Source organism: Euprymna scolopes, chromosome 20, assembly GCF_053919585.1.
Source record: "Euprymna scolopes isolate OS-2025 chromosome 20, ASM5391958v1, whole genome shotgun sequence".
Classification (NCBI taxonomy): domain Eukaryota; kingdom Metazoa; phylum Mollusca; class Cephalopoda; order Sepiida; family Sepiolidae; genus Euprymna; species Euprymna scolopes.
The window spans coordinates 20,028,543-20,044,944 of NC_136501.1; the positions used below are offsets into that span (position 1 = coordinate 20,028,543).

General features: G+C 36.2%; 1 protein-coding gene across 1 annotated transcript in view; it reads left to right on the forward strand.

The window, feature by feature from the left end:
* The window catches only part of LOC145241349 (uncharacterized), a 160,379-nt gene that overhangs the window by 123,395 nt on the left and 20,582 nt on the right, over positions 1–16,402 (forward strand). Inside the window, exon 2 of the mRNA XM_080104217.1 lies at positions 13,097–13,175. Within this exon, the coding sequence (XP_079960343.1) occupies positions 13,097–13,175 (79 nt within the window). The remainder of the gene's footprint in view (positions 1–13,096; positions 13,176–16,402) is intronic.

The following is a 16,402-nucleotide window of genomic DNA, read 5'->3' on the forward strand; positions in this document are numbered from 1 at the left end:
TAAAAAAATGTTTGAGAAAACTTAAAAAAATGATTTCCTTTTTTGTTTTTTGTTAATGTGCTTTGCTTATCTTACCTGCAAAGGGTATTTATTCCGAAAACCGTTCTAAACATGGGGAGTTTAGGACTGCTTATTCTGAAAGCCGTTTTTAACATGGGGATGTTGGGGGGGGGTACTCCCGAAAGGCATTTTCTTATTCTAGCTCAAATTGATCTTTTTTTTTTCTTTTGAGAAATGAACCAGAGTCGCGTTATCATAAAACGGAACTTTATGCAATATTATTTTTAAAAAAAGACAAAAAAGAAAAGAAAAAAAAAACGGAAAATGATTTTTAAAAGAAATTGTAATTAAAACCAAAAATAAATAAATAAAACGATCAAGTCTAAAAATTACCAAAAATTTCTCAACACGGAAGTAAGTTTCATCAGGTTTATTTTGAGTTGAACAACTCTGAAATTAATCAGAAAATAATATCCTTCTCATTGTTTTTTTTCCCTTCTTGATCGTGAAGCGTCGGTGAATCTTTTGAAGCAGATCCAATCATTTTCTTCTTTTTTCGGTCTACAACAAATCTAGTGGCCTTTATTTGCTCAATTAGTCCCACGTGTTTATGAGTTTCCTTTTCTTTAAATTTACACTTTTTTCTTAGCGTAATCAAGGCGCTTTTATTTGATTCATCGTCTCCGTATTCGAGTCGATCAAATGAAACCCCGGTTTTGTTTTCTCCAGTCACGTGGAAGAACCCTTCCGGTATATCATAAAAAGGAGTTCATTAATCAAACTGATCTCTGCTTTTGCGAATTAAAACACCGATTGACAATCGTTTCGTATTCGGCTTCTTCCGGTTTAATTCTTTCTTTCATATACTCTTTTTTTTTGTTTATTTGTCTTGTTCTTTGCCCTTCTTATTAATAATTAAGAAATATAAACTCAAGCCAACATATTTTGTATTATCGTTGGTACTTCTGTACAATAACCCCGCCATAGAAAATATTTTTTATCTAATAAAACTTCTTCCGAGAACATTTCGTGTTAGTTTTATTTAACCAAGAGACGAATATTGGCTGCATTGCTTGCATCTTGTCTATCAAAACCAGGATTGTCATGTTTACCAGCTTGTATTTAATAAAATTCGGACTCCTTTCCACAGCTTAACCAAATTGAGTATAAATAAACTTTAATATTTGCTAAACTGGTAGACATAGTTTCAATTATGAACCAACTTTTCGTTATGTTTCGGGTTCGATTCTAGCTGATGACGCTCAAATCATATTTTTATTTTTTTTTTACTTTTGAAATCATGACCATGTATTGGGTTAAATGTAATACAAAATAATTGCTTCTATAATAATAAATATGAAATCTATCTAAATAAAATTATTTGGAAGCGTATTTTATAACCGGGCAATGCTGGGCGCCCCTGCTAGTATATATATATATATATATATATATATATATATATATATATATATATATATATATATATATATATATGTTTTAACCTTCAGAGTATTCTAACGAGATAAGTGGAATCTAGACTAATACGGAGATATTGATGGTTCTTATATGTGCCAATAAAACAGATATAAGAATTTCGCTTAGTTGCGTCCGCGTATTTCTATAGTATCAGTCAGTTGGTTCGTCGGTTTGTCTGTCACACTATATATTAAGATTTAAATGCAATTTTCATCGCTAAACGTGTAGTTCAAATGAGCACATCTTGAGAATATCCACCTTGTCCTTGGATTTTTTTTCTTTCCTTTCTTTTGTCCAACTGATGCGATTTCCGCTTCTGACATGTAAATGTCCTTTTCTTAAAGATTTCCTATGTGTCAGGGTAGTCGGGTATTTGGTGCGGGGTTCAGCAAGGAAGGATTTACGGCGGTATCAGAATAAATTGGTTGCGGACAGGACTGACATGTCACATGGACGACGGCGGAAGGGAGTCACCCAGTGCATACACGCAAACGCACACGAATTCGTGCATCATTATATTAAGGAGGAGAGAGTTAAAATATCGAAAAGAAAATATTTTTAGGCAGGTGGTTAGAAGTAAGTGTGAAGGAGGGCGTGTGTGTGTGTGTGTGTGTGTGTTCTTTAAAATATGCGTTCGAGCATTTCTAAAATTTGTCCGCTCTTCATTGCAGTGAGGTTAGAATGTCAGTTTATCGAGGAAGGTGGAAGGGACATTGTCTGGAATGGTACAAACACAACTGATAATAAACCGGTTAGCATTCCTCGACAGGGGCTCCTTGGTCGATCAGGAATAAACTAATCTCGCTGCCCTTAAGAAGGAGGTCTGTGTTTATTTGCTTCCCCACGAGTGCAAATGAGGCATGAGGCCCTTTTTTAATGCGGAGAGGGGAGGAGGGGACCAGCTCTCGAGAGGTGGGAAATGGGAGCTGGATAGTGAGAGCCTCTTGGTATATAGGGTTGCCCCTACATGGACCCTTAAGAAGAAATTCATGTCTGGGCGAGTGCACCTTTTTGGACCGAGCTGGACCATACTTCATCCGGACAAACAAAAGGGGATGACAGTTTAGGACAGGCCCTTAATGATTTCGGTCGGTAGGACAACTGGCCGGAATCCCTATTTACCTTCTCCTTTCGAAGGCGAGATTAGTTTGTTGCTGTCACGTTAAAGCTATAAATAATATTCTCGTCGTCTCAAAATAAGCATAGAGAGGAAGTTACGAGACGCCTTAAATAAGTTTCCATACTTTTTTTTTTGTATGGGAACTTTATTGATAGTACATACTTAAAACACTCTAGTCCCCTTCAAAGTAATCTCATCCGGCTGCAATGCACTTGTTGTACCGTTCCAACAACTCCTAAAAGGCCCCCATGGAAGTCCTCTTGTGTGAGCATGTCAATGACCGTTGTCACAGCCCCTTTAACCTCCTCAATTGTTACATAAGGACAACCTTTAAAATCTTCCGAATCTTCAGTTCCTTCAGAATAATTGTGTGTTAAGTTCCCACATTGACATGAAACGGCACTTATTGTCTATAGACACACGACGGTCCTTATCCATGAAATTCATATTTTGCGAATCAATTCTGGTGTTCTGACTTCCTTATTCCTCCCAAATATCTCATGATCCCTCACAGACTCCCTGCTTTCCTTGAATCTCTTATGCCGCTCAAAAACTGATACTTGATTAATACAAGTGGGCCAAAAGCAGTCTGAAGTATCCCATACGTTTATTTGGCATTTTCCCAGGTTTAAAACAGAATTTTACTGCATATCGTTCTTTTAAAGTGTCCTCGCGTCCAGATTGCATTTTTAAAATTCACCAGCAGTGAAAATCAGACTTTTGTAGCTTGTATTCCAATTCCTGCTGCGGCTGTTCATTTTAATTTGAAATCATAAAAATCGGTCAGTCATCTCATAAGATGCATAGCAATAACATACTGAATTTTCAAAAGTCTACAACAATATTGAATGTCTGCACAAAAAAGTCTGGAAACTTATTTAAGCCACCTCGTAGACGCATTTGATCCAACATTCCTTAGAAAGATTCGATTGATCTAAGTTCAAAACACGTTGGATCGGAACGTAAATATCGTTCCCACCCCTCCAAAATAATAAAAATAGATTTAAAAAAATCCATACCGTTTTCGTACCCTATATAAAAGTATGAGTTTTTGGTTAGAGACCACGAACTTTAAATTAAAAATAAATCACAGAAAACATTTTTATTATAAAACAATATTTCTATTACAGGGTGCAACGATAACATTTACAGCTTTATTCAAAAACTTTTATTGAAAAAAAAAATTCAGGTAACTTGATTATGTAGTAGAGCTGACATCTACTTAATGTAGCTGCCTTCAGCGTCAATCACCGCTTCGATACAGGTATGGAACTGAGAGCATACGTTTTCCACAAGCGCCGGTGGAAGCTCGGCGAATACTCGGCGGCGATCAGGCTGGCTTTGGTGTCATGGGATATAATGTTGATGACGTTCTGGACATATGACCCAACGAAGTTGTGCAGCGGGTTCAGGTCAGGAGAAGAGAGGGGCCAGTGCGAGAAGGGTACACATTCGTGCCACTTCTTCTGAAGCCAATCCCGGGTCTTTTTGGACTTGTGGGCCGGCGCCTAGTCCTGCTACAACACCCTGAATTTGCTAACGGCCACCTGATTACACCAGGGGATTACAACACCATAAAGAAAACCAGGTACACTTTGGTGTTGACTTTCAAACCGACTTCGAAGATGTGAAGTGGCATGATGTGGCCCACACTTGAAACCACACCAAAGGCCGTAACCGTGGCCGGAAACTGTGTCATTACCCTGAGCACGTCCCTGTTATTCGTTGCAACCCAGAGATGCATTTTGAGGGTGTTGGCAATAGTTGTGTTGCCATAATTTGATCAGTAGAGAGCATGAGTTGTACAGCGGCGCATCTCCGGTCTCGCGCGTTGAACATTGTGTCACTTTCAGACATGATAGAAGGCTCTTATCGCTCTCGGAATTTGTACACAGCTGGCTAACTAGTAGATGGTCTGCAATAAAAAAAGGAAAACTTGTTATCATCAAACGGAAATGGAATCACATCATCTTTTTTTTTTTTTTGACAATGTTATCGTTGCACCCTGTATACAAATATAGATATGTGTTTTTTTTTCTAAAGATTAATTTTTGGTATTTACAACCGACAGTTACCAAATATACAATTCTGAGAAAAAATAGTTGTCAGTCTTAAGTTCGTCGCCAGTATATTACGAATATAATAATTTTCCGTGTTGTATACAGGTCGTCTATTATTAGTTATTTCAATTTTAATTTGTTTGTAATTAAAATGTTAAAAAGAAACTATGAATGCGTTTTATGAACGATTAATTTGAATGTATTTTTAAAACAATTAGCACAAAGCCAAGACAGTATGTGAAAGAGAGATAATAAAATTACGACTTGTGCTAATCATATTTCCTATGACATTACTAATTTTAACTTTTACTGTTCAATATCTAAATATTCTGAGGAGTCGTAAGCCTCAAACCGGCCTTCTTGTGTTTACAATATGTTGTAATAAAGCACATATGGCGGCTATGTACAAATACCGAGCAGTATGCGAAATGACGACAGGTTAAAGAAAATAAGAACTATGCAAAGGAAGCGTCAGAGAAGGCGATCACGTTTGAAATCATGCTTTATTCGAGAAAGTACCCAGAAATAAATATCGTTGTTACAACACGAAAAAGTGAGTTCGAATTATTCTTTGTCTTGGTCTCCTTTGCGACATAGACAGCATACAACGTGTTGGGTCCTTGTGTAAAAGTGTGCAGAGTTATAGTGTTACTGGAAGATACTTGTTGATGTAGAAGTACTCTATAAGTGTCTCTGTTTTCGCTGTGCGCTATCTGAAAATATTTGTCTGTGAATGGCAAACTAAATCTCCAGATTTTACACCAAAAACCGCTAGATTCCAAATCTACCAGCTATATTAAAAAAAAAAAAAACTCGCCAGATCTGCTGGAAATGAACTCCATCATAAGTAAAGCCTCTTTTACACCCTTAGCCAATCTTTTGGTAATAGTAAGTAGAATTTACTTTGATCTTTAGATGGAGGGAGAGGCGCATATGTTAACACAATTACTACTACTACTACTACTACTACTCTATTACTACTACTACTACTACTACTACTACTGCAAATACTACTACTACTACTACTACTACTACTACGATTACTACTCCTTTATAAAATGTAAATGGTGTTTTTATTTCTTCACTTGTCCCAGTGTTGTGACTTTGGCTACTTTATGTATTAAGCCTTATTCTCCTTTGACGATCAATCCATGAAATAAATTTGTTAAATAGGCGCGTAAAGTTAAATGAACATACACGTGGGTGAAGGCGAGTTCAAAAGGCGTTGGGTAGAATTACATTCAGTGAATAGCATTGGTGAACGTAGGAACAACCCTAACCAAAGTAAGTTAAATAGTAATTGCTATTTAATGATTGATATATATATATATATATATATATATATACACACATTGCGTATCAAATTATTTACGAGTTTACATTTTTTTTTAAATATTTAAGGAACGAGTGAATAAAAATCCATGAAACTTCAGCCATGGTTAAAAGTGCTCCTTCAGAAAAGCTATGTAAGCATTTGACGTCATTTTTACGCCTTCTGGGACTCTCCATAGGCCAACTAAAGTACCTCCGATAATCCCAGCCCAAATCATTATCCCACCAACACCTTGTTGGCGCCTTAAACGCTGATGACGATGTTGCCCATCTAGGATTCATCCCTTGCTCCAGCCATCTGCGCCATCAAGAGTAATATGCACTTCATCCATGAATAAAACTTTGGAAAAATCCGTTTTCATGTTGTCCTCTGCTCATTTCAATCGGTTTTGTATGAGATGTTGCTTAAATGGGGGCTTTGTCACAGGTTTTACAGACTTTGCCACTTCTTTCAGAAGACGACATCGAGTACTTTTTGAGAAATTCTTCAATCCGGCTTAGTCAAAGACTTCTCAACTTCACGTTAATTTGGAGTAGAAAACGGCGTAAAACAACTCTAGATTTACCTTTATCAGCTCTCTTACTTAACATTGTAGGGTCCTTGACAAAGTTCTTCACAGTTTGATGGTACCTTCCTATCATTTTCGATATTTCGATGGTAGTTTTACCTTTTGCTAGCTGTCATGTAATAGTACGCTTTTCAGAACTAATAAAACCACCTTTACGACCCATTTTCTTGACGAAACAAACTGCCTTGTTAATAATTTGACACACCTAAAATAACGTGGATTCAGCAATTACGATGACAAGTTGTTTACATTGCGCGGAACAATATGAAAATTTCACAGTACGGCCAGCTAAGCATTGTCAACGTTTCCGAAGTTTTTGATGCAAAACTACCGGTAAGTTTCTGAAACTGGTAAAAAAAAAAATGTTATCTCGTTAATACTTTGACACGCAGTGTATATATGTAACCTTGGAAACAAGAGAAAAGGGAAATGGATTCCATATTGTTCATTGTAAAAGTGTTTTTTCAAGGGGTCTGATGATAGGCTGTTCTTGTGAAAAATTCCGAACGATATAGAGTTTGAATTTGTCCGAATAATCTTGAAACAATTGTAACGAACGATGAAATACACTATTTGTTGCTATCAATCCATTCTTTGATGTCTTGATTTTGTTAAAACAATATATATATTGTTTTTATATATATATATATATATATATATATATATATATATATACACACACACATATATATATAGAGAGAGAGATAGATAGAGAGAAAGAGAGAGATATGTGTGTGTGTTGCTGTGTGTGCGTGCGTGTATAGGTATTATATATATATATATATATATATATATATATATATATATTACATGGAGGTTACCACTTATCAAGACCCGGAAGCCACTCGGGGATAAGGGTTATTGCGTCTATCAATGGGATAGTATCGGAGTAATCGTTTGTATCGATAAAGTGTCTTACTTAAGGGGGCGGTTTATCAGGAATTTGTTTAAGTTGGACTTGCAGACATCTAAGTTGTAGTCAGGTGGAAAACAGGTAAACGGAAGAGAGTTCAACAGTCGTGCACTTCTAAGAAAGAAGTTTTGCTCATGGAATCTACGCTTTGATTTAGGCACAGATAAAGAGTGGAGGAAATTAACGACAGTGGTTTCAGCTAGACGAGTGTTTATCGTGAAAGATTGGCGAGAGAGGACCAGAGATTGGAGCTCAGACGAACACTTGCCATGGAAATAACGATAAAATATTAACATATATATGTGTGTGTGTGTGTGTGTGTGTGTGTGTGTGTGTGTGTGTGTGTGTGTGTGTGTGCATATGCATATACAGAGAGAGGGTGTTACACCAGAATCCGAGACTTGACAAAAAAGTAAACGAAATACCAGGGTATGCTAGGGAGTCTGCGTGTTAAGCCCTGCATGCACGTAATTACCGCCTGACACCGATACATCTTTTAAACGGACTCCGCTCCAGACGATCAAGCCTCTACTGCTCAATAGTGTTTTTCACCACTGTTTCCTGGCAGTATTGATGCCTTCCCCATCTTACTGAAACTTCCTGCACTATTTCTTTTGGGTCGTGATCGAGGCCATGATCAATAAGCACACCCACAACATTCTTTGAGGGCTGCCATCGTAGAGTCATCCACGATTGTAGACGATAAGATGATCTTCAAATTATGCCAACTATGTAATTGTAACTACTGCTAAATAGTTTATCAGCTTTTTTGCAAATACAATGTTTGTTTCATTGCTTACTAGCAAAGATACGCGTGCATCGTGTGGGGCTTGGCTGTACGCTCGTTTACTCGCTTTGCGGGTTCCCTTGCAATAAGTGGGTATTGTGAAAAACTTTTAATTACTTCCTCACGTGACTGGAATCAAACTATGAACTTTAAAGCAAATAGGTTATATCAAAGTTGATACTTATATTGTAACACATAAAAATTGAAACAATTACAAAGAATCACAATGGTTAATAATTGTTTTATTCGTTGAGGGGATGGGAGTGGAGGGGGATGATCTGATTCATATTCATAAAGAAGTTGGACGGCGCCATGTTGGCGGCCCCTGGGGTGGTGACGAACCCCAACTGGGTGTCCAGCATCCCCAGATGAGGAAGTTGACGAAGAACTGCAGCAAATATGACCTTAAACTTTAGTCTTCACCGTGAAAAATGGTGTGCACGATCCCTAGGTTGGAAACCGTCATTATGCCACGTTTAGTCATGATCGGTCCATTGATGTAGGCTGTACGAGAGTTGTACGTACGGACACACACACATGGACGCTACTACTCTCTCTCTCTCTCTCTCTCTATATATATATATATATATATATATATATATATATATATATATATAGAGAGAGAGAGAGAGAGAGAGAGAGAGAAGGAGATAGATAGATAGATAGATTTCGTTTTTGTTTTGCTGACACATTTTCAATATTTTTTACAACGGAGTAACCACTTATGAAGGCTCGAAAGTTCCTCGAGGATAAGTGTTTAAAAGTGTATCCTAGTTACTGAGTGATTGTTAATGGTGAAAATTGGATATAATCTGATTATTCAAGGGACGGCTAAACAGGAACTTGTTTACATTAAACGACCATGTTGTGGTCAGCTGGAAAGCAGACAAGCGGAACAGAATTCTATAGGCGGGTAGTTCTAGGAAAGAAGCTGTGTTCATGGAATTTGCGTTTAGATTAAGCACAAGCCCTCCTCTTTGGGTAGAGCACTGTCATAAATAATCTTACCCGCTACTTAATTGGTTGAAAAATGAGAAGCTCATTGTTTGATTGAGCACTGTAAAAGTGGTGGCGGATGTCTATTTAAATAGACATTCCGACGAGTTATTCACGGACGACGCTTCTGTGGTCGAGTGGGAGAACTGCCGACTGTCAACACGACGGTTCTAGGTTCAATCCTTGGCTTGGGAGAGATGCTAATCTAGCGGCACTGATGAGTTGTGGTACAACGAAACAGGACTGTATATGACTATATATATATATATATATATATAGCAGGCTCCTTCATTCTTGGACAGACTATGGATACCCACGAAGGATTGCTTGTGCGTGAAATTTTTTTGTGGCTGAAGGTGCGCAATCTTCTAACCACACCTCTCCTGAGACAACATTGTTAAATACCAGTGGCAAGTGAAGAACAGGACGACTGGGAACAAATGTCGAGATAAGCAGAGAACACGTACAGCGCCTAAAATTCCCAAATTGTCACCCATCTGATACTAACCAGGCTCAACGTTGCTTAACTTCGGGGTTATCTGACGAGAACCGGTGTGTCAACGTGATTATGCCGCGTATATAGATGCTTAATTTTCAGTGGTTAATTGCACATATATACATATATATATATATACATATTTATGCCTGCTTAATTTCCATTGGTTAATAAATTATTAATTGTTTTTTTTACATTTTTTATAAACACTTCAAAAGGTTAAGGCTATTAGTGAAGTTTATTTTGTTAATATTAGTCTTTTTAGTTTTATTAGTATAGGTTCGAGTATTTTAAGTTTACATTTATTGTTACATGGTATAACAATGTTAGTATTACCAACTGGTATGATTAATTAATGTGATGCAACCAGTTTCATAAATCCCAGAAGATAAATTCAGAAAGATTTGAAAGTACTTGGACAAACCAAAGTTATGGTTATTGCATCAGCTGATGTAAAGACTACCATACGAAAATGGAAAGGATCCAATGTAAAGTTAATAGGCTAAAAACGTCTATTCAATTTAACGAAGTATGCATAAAAGAAATGCTGCGCAAATACACACACACACATATATATATATTCCTATATTTTTTTTGTGTATTGATATTCATTTTAAAAACTCGTTTTTCGATTTATTTAAAAAGAAAATAACACTTTGTAATATAGATGTCGTAGAATTACATTCATCCGCAAAAGATCTAGCTAATTTGCATATTCTTTTAAGCATTCATTTTAATTAATTTCTATTAGTACTTTTTCGGTTTTCTTATGGGATTATCGTCTTTAGTTAACAATTATGTGTATTTATATTCATACAAATATTCTACATGATTTATACTTGTGTAATATTTGCGTAAAAAGCGTATTGTAGACACACACCCCTTACTGTGTGTATATATATATATACATAAATATATATATATATATATATATATATATATATATATATATTTATGTATGCGTATATATATTTATTTAAAAATGTTGCTTACCAAACTCCTCTGTCAGTTTTTGGTCTACAGATATAAAAATTAATATATAAGGTATTCGAATCCATGCGAAATTTATATTTGGGTTTTAGCCGGGAAAAATCGTTGCAAAATTAAGAAAATTAAAAAAAATGGAATTTGGCAGATGAAGGTCGAACGACGGCATTACGAATATACATGCGTAACTATTGGTTCATGTTTTAATTTTTAGCCTTGCAGCAAACATGTCTTCATAGCTAAGGTATTAATGTCAAAGGAAAAAGTAAATTCTTGGTGGTGGCAGGAGCCTTATTTTTTTTTTAACTTTTTAAATCATTACTATTACAGTCCAATAATAATAAATACGAAATCTGCCTTAATCAAAACATATTTTAGCGTATTTTACGACCGGGTAATTCCGGGGGGGGGTTGCTACTTACTGAAGGCACCTCGTATATATATATATATATATATATATATATATATACAAAGTGCCTTCAATAAGTTTCCACATTGACGTTGTTTAATTTTAAATCTTTCTCATCTATCTGTCGATAGCTGAAACAATAGGGAACGCGGTCGGAGCACTAAATGTTTTGGTTTCGATTCTTGTTGATGGCACTCAAGGCATGTTTAAAAAAAACTTTTGATATCAGTACCGCGCGCACACACACACACACACACACACACACACACATATATATATATATATATATATATATATATATATATATATATAGTATTCAATAGAGAAGTGGCCTCGTTATAAGAAATCGGGAATGTTCATGAATTTAAATATATTTAAGCGTATTTCACGACCAGGCAAGGCGTGACACCATCCCTAGTTAATTAATAAACAAAATGTAATTCTCGAAAGATGGTATTGTGCGTAATCAACATATAATCTACGGCGTCCATGCGGGGAATGTATTATGACAAATGAAAATATATTACACTAACTCGTGGAGTAAAGTCTGAAAGGATTTACCCTCTCTTACTTGCAAGGGGGGGAGGGTGATAATACCTAAGAGGATGGTATCATTATGAACGGATATATACTACGCTACTCCTCAAGGGAGGATGTAATCCTTGTTAAGATGGCACCATGATAATAGAACATATACTACAACACTATTCAAAATAGAAGTAATAATTGAAAAGGAGAAGGTAATATTTGGGAAGACGATCTTATCACGACAGAATCGGTAGATAGATTTAATCAGTTTTTATTTTAGTAATTTGAAAATATTGTTCCTTAACCTGTTGGGTAAGATCAAAGCGTAGTATATGTTTACAGCATCCCAGCAACAGCAGGGATTTTAAAATCGACGAAACTATTGTACCTATTTACTATGCCTCCCCACGGGACAGAGTTAGACACCAGGGTCGTTTTTTAACGTGGAGAAAAGGTACAAAAATAAAAATTGTCTCAGTCGTGAAGTATTTCTCCTCCACCGAAAGAGAACAAGAAATAGAAGTGCAGCATCTGAAGAACAGATACTACACTTTGATCTTGTTTATATATTTTATTGCTTTTAAAATTTTGTAAATAAACAAAAAACAAAAGATTGTCAAACAACAAAATTAGGCACAAGGCCCTACAAGAAATTGGGGAGGGGAAGGGTTCAGGGTCTTTGTGACTAAAGTGATTAAAAAGTAATAAATGTAGACTTTGGAGTTTTACTCTTGACTGGCACTATTTACCAAAATACCTCATTCACTCTATGGATCTTAAACTAACTAATGAATCCCCAGCGTTTAAGAATCAAAACCATATTTACAATTAATAAACAGTTGTCTGTGTGTTTGTGTATGCATTTTTTTTTTAAATATTAATTTTGTGTGTGTGGGTGTGTGCATGTTGATCTTGTCCCGAAGGCCAAACTATTGTATATACATTTTTTTTTTTTACATAAGTGTCACCATTTATAAAAGCCCGGAGGCCACTCGAATATAACGGTCACTGGAATAATGTATACGTATAGATATAAGTAATGGGACGATTCCAACATTTTTTATCGATTCCAAATTAAAATATCATATTTAAGCGTGTTTCACGCCCGGGCAAAACCGGGCGCCCTGCGCCGCTAGTATCACAGAATTAATTTTAAAAACCAGCCCGGTGATAGCTTTCTTGCTCTTCTGTTCAGACCTAGGTTTAGCTTCCTAGGCTAAACCTTCTCTTTGGGAAAAAGTTTTAGTTAAATCGTTATCACCGGAGGCGCTCCAACCGGAGAATGCCAGTGAGGCTGCTAGGGTATTTTTGTAGGCTAGAGTGTATTTATCTTAGTGCATTGGCTTCTCGAAATTGCATCTGAACTTATGCCTTACTTATACTTACAGATATATATATATATATATTTTTTTTATATTTTCAGACCGTGAACAGTCCACAATATTTTTCCGACAAACTTCACCACATAGGAGATATGTCCGGAAATTATACTCATCCAAACGGTACGTAATTTTATTCGCAAACTATTTACGCCCGGAGAACACACCATTATTATAACTTATAACTATATATATATATACCTTAACTTAGCAAAAACCAGTTTTTTTCTCATGAGTACACGTATAATTATCGTATAATTGTTTCTTCTTCTTTTTTTACATATGATTTCTTACTGTAAATAAAATAAAAATGAGCAGGCGGTTCTCTCTGAAAATCTGAGTGACTAGTTATAACGTTGTCCTGGAACCAAAACGTTGTAACCTCAGTCGCAAATCAGAGATGGAATAGAAAATAACTCCAACTCTCTTATATTTTGTTGCGTGACATTTATTTCCTCATTCTCTTATTACCGTTGTGACGTCTCTCACATGATCGTCCTCTCGAGTGCCATTCACGTCTCCAACGAGATCTCGAACGTTCTTTTCTCGTCTCTCACGTGATCTCCTTGTTAAAGTCTTTATTTTTCCCTACCGATGATGTTCGCGCTATATTACAAAGTCGCTTCAGATGAACAATAATTTCGACGTTTACCATGCTGCTTACAATCGATTTCACGTTGGCAACAACTATTGCTCTTCGCTGGATTTGGGTTGCAATAAGTCTTCGGAAGGCGCAAGTATCATCTGCATCATCTGAGGTTTGCTTAGTCCTCTTCATTCTCCGCCTTTCTATCTTCCTTTACCCTTCATGACTCTATATGTGGTATTACCCGAGGCTGGCATTACTACATTTTTATAGATATTATTTTTTATTTTTACTATTATTACATCAAGTTAGTTTAGGTTATGTGTATAATCCACAGAGCTTCTCTATATCATTTAGAACAGCATTCCGCCAATTCTCATGGTCTTAGAACTAGAGATTGACTGCTTTTATCGTGTTATCATATGTGTTAATTAGCGTATTATACTGAACTGCTTTCTAAAAGCATCTCTAAAGCTGAATACTGGTTCTACGCTCACTAGAGACACTGCATCTGCTCATTGTTCAGACTTATCTTTGGGAAAGTTGTGATATTTTTGTCCCGAATCATCCATTTTTCGATAGTCGCCACATGAACTATAATACTACCAATAAAGAACATATTTTGTTTGTTTTTTTCACTAGGAAGTCAGAAATTATCAAGACCAAAAAGCTAATTAAGGATAAAATTAATGAGTGCCAGGTGATTGAGTGGACAACATCGTGATGATTGGTAATAGACGAAATGGGGCAGAATTTTATTATTTAGGAAAACAGCTTAACAAGAACTTGTTTACATTAGACTTGAAAACCACCATGTTATAGTTATCTTGACAGCATCTCCGTGCTATTTAGTTCCACAGGCTCTTATCTATCGCGACGGTATTTATACTGCATATCCTTAAATAACGCATTCATGATCTTAGTTTTAGTCTATTTTTGCGTTCTTCTTTCTAAAGCTTCAAGGGTTTATAATAACTGTAGCATTGAAAATGAACTAAATATCTACCCCCAAGACATCGACCCTTCGTCAAAACACCATTGAATTATTTCGCTTGTCATTTAGTGATTAACAAAATAACTGGTTGCTCAAATCATCAAGAAAACCTACTTTCGTGACAATGAAATTGCTGAGGCGTATCAACACTCACATAGCGCCTGCTGAGCGGTATTCAACAGCGTCTTGTCTATCGTCGTCAATTGTGTTTCGAGATTCTTTGAACCAACTATCTATGCCAAGAATGTCTCTTTTCGTTAGAATCCGGATGCGTCTACACATCGCTATGTGACGTTTTGTCCATGGGTTGGTCGGTCACAATTTAGTTTGAAAAATAGCATTTTAAGCACTAAGTATATAGCTTATCAAGTGTATTAGTAGGTGATTAGAAGAAGTTTATGATGGCTGCCAAAGATCAAGGGTTGATCAATGTTTTAAGAAGATGAATGATCTCATTAATGGCAAATGATCTTGTCGGTATGTATGCGAAAAGTCTCTATCCAACTTCTCTTTCAATATTTGGTGTACAGACTTGAAACTTTATATATAGGATACTTGAACTTCGGTAACACTTTCGATTAGGTTTTTAGCCTGAAAAATAGCTGCTAAGATATCAAAATTGAAAAACAACTGACGTTGGATGGAGTAAATCGATTAACTTCTGAGCATGCGTATATGTACAGTTTTAGCTTGAAATCGCGTTATCTTTATCCATCTGGCGGTAGCTCAGACTGTAACGACGAAGGCTGGAACGCTAAATGGTTTGGATTAGATTCCAACTGATATCGCAGGAGTCATTTAGTTCAAGTTCTGCTGCACAGAAGTAAAGAGCACGAGCCACGTGACATGCAGCTGTACGGTTCTGTTGGGGACCGGTTACTTACAATGTGACACAATGGAGTGTGATCACCGGACGATCTGCAAAAAGTTAGATATGGAATGTAGCAGCAAGTCATAAGAACATGTTTATCAGAAAAAACAGTTGGGAATAAGTCATACACCATCAACTATGACAATGGAATTCCTACAGCTACGTTTCTAGAAAACAAAGCTATTTAATCTGACATAGTGATATGGGACCAGAAGGAGAAAGAAGCAACCTTAGTAGAAGTTAGTGTCCCCTAATGATGCTGGGTTAAACAAAGTTGAGAGGGGAAAATAACGAAATACCAAATTCTTATGATATGACAGAATAAGAAACTGGAATCTCAGGATGATCGCCACAATTCTAGTAACTATAGGAGCAACCAGGCTCATGAAAAAGAATTTCTAAAACTATCTAGCAAATATACACGGTGAACCAAGTGCAAGAAAGAGACAAACAATTGCTCCTAAAAGGACGATTAGAATCTTTAAAAAGTTTGAATGCATGACTTAGTTAGTTAATGTTTAACATCCGGTAGGATGCTGCATCCCTAGCTAGACCAAAATGATTAGAAAATTGTAAATGAAATGTAGATTAAATAGGACTCGCCTTTCTTCTGACCATCTTTTCACCGTCGATCTGTCGCGGTTTTATTTCTATTTTTCTATCATTTTTATGTTTAGCTTAAACGTTTTGTCAATCTTAAATTTGAAATGAAAACTTCGTTGGTCTGTCACGTTTACGTTTGGAATAGTATTTCTGTATGTCTGCTATGCTTAAGCTTGTAAAAAGAATTTTCGTTGATCTGTTACGCTTAAGTTTAAAAAAGGATTTCCGTTGGTTTGCCAAGCTTACATTTGAAATAGCATTTGCTTTAGTTTATTTCGCTTAAATTAAAAATAATA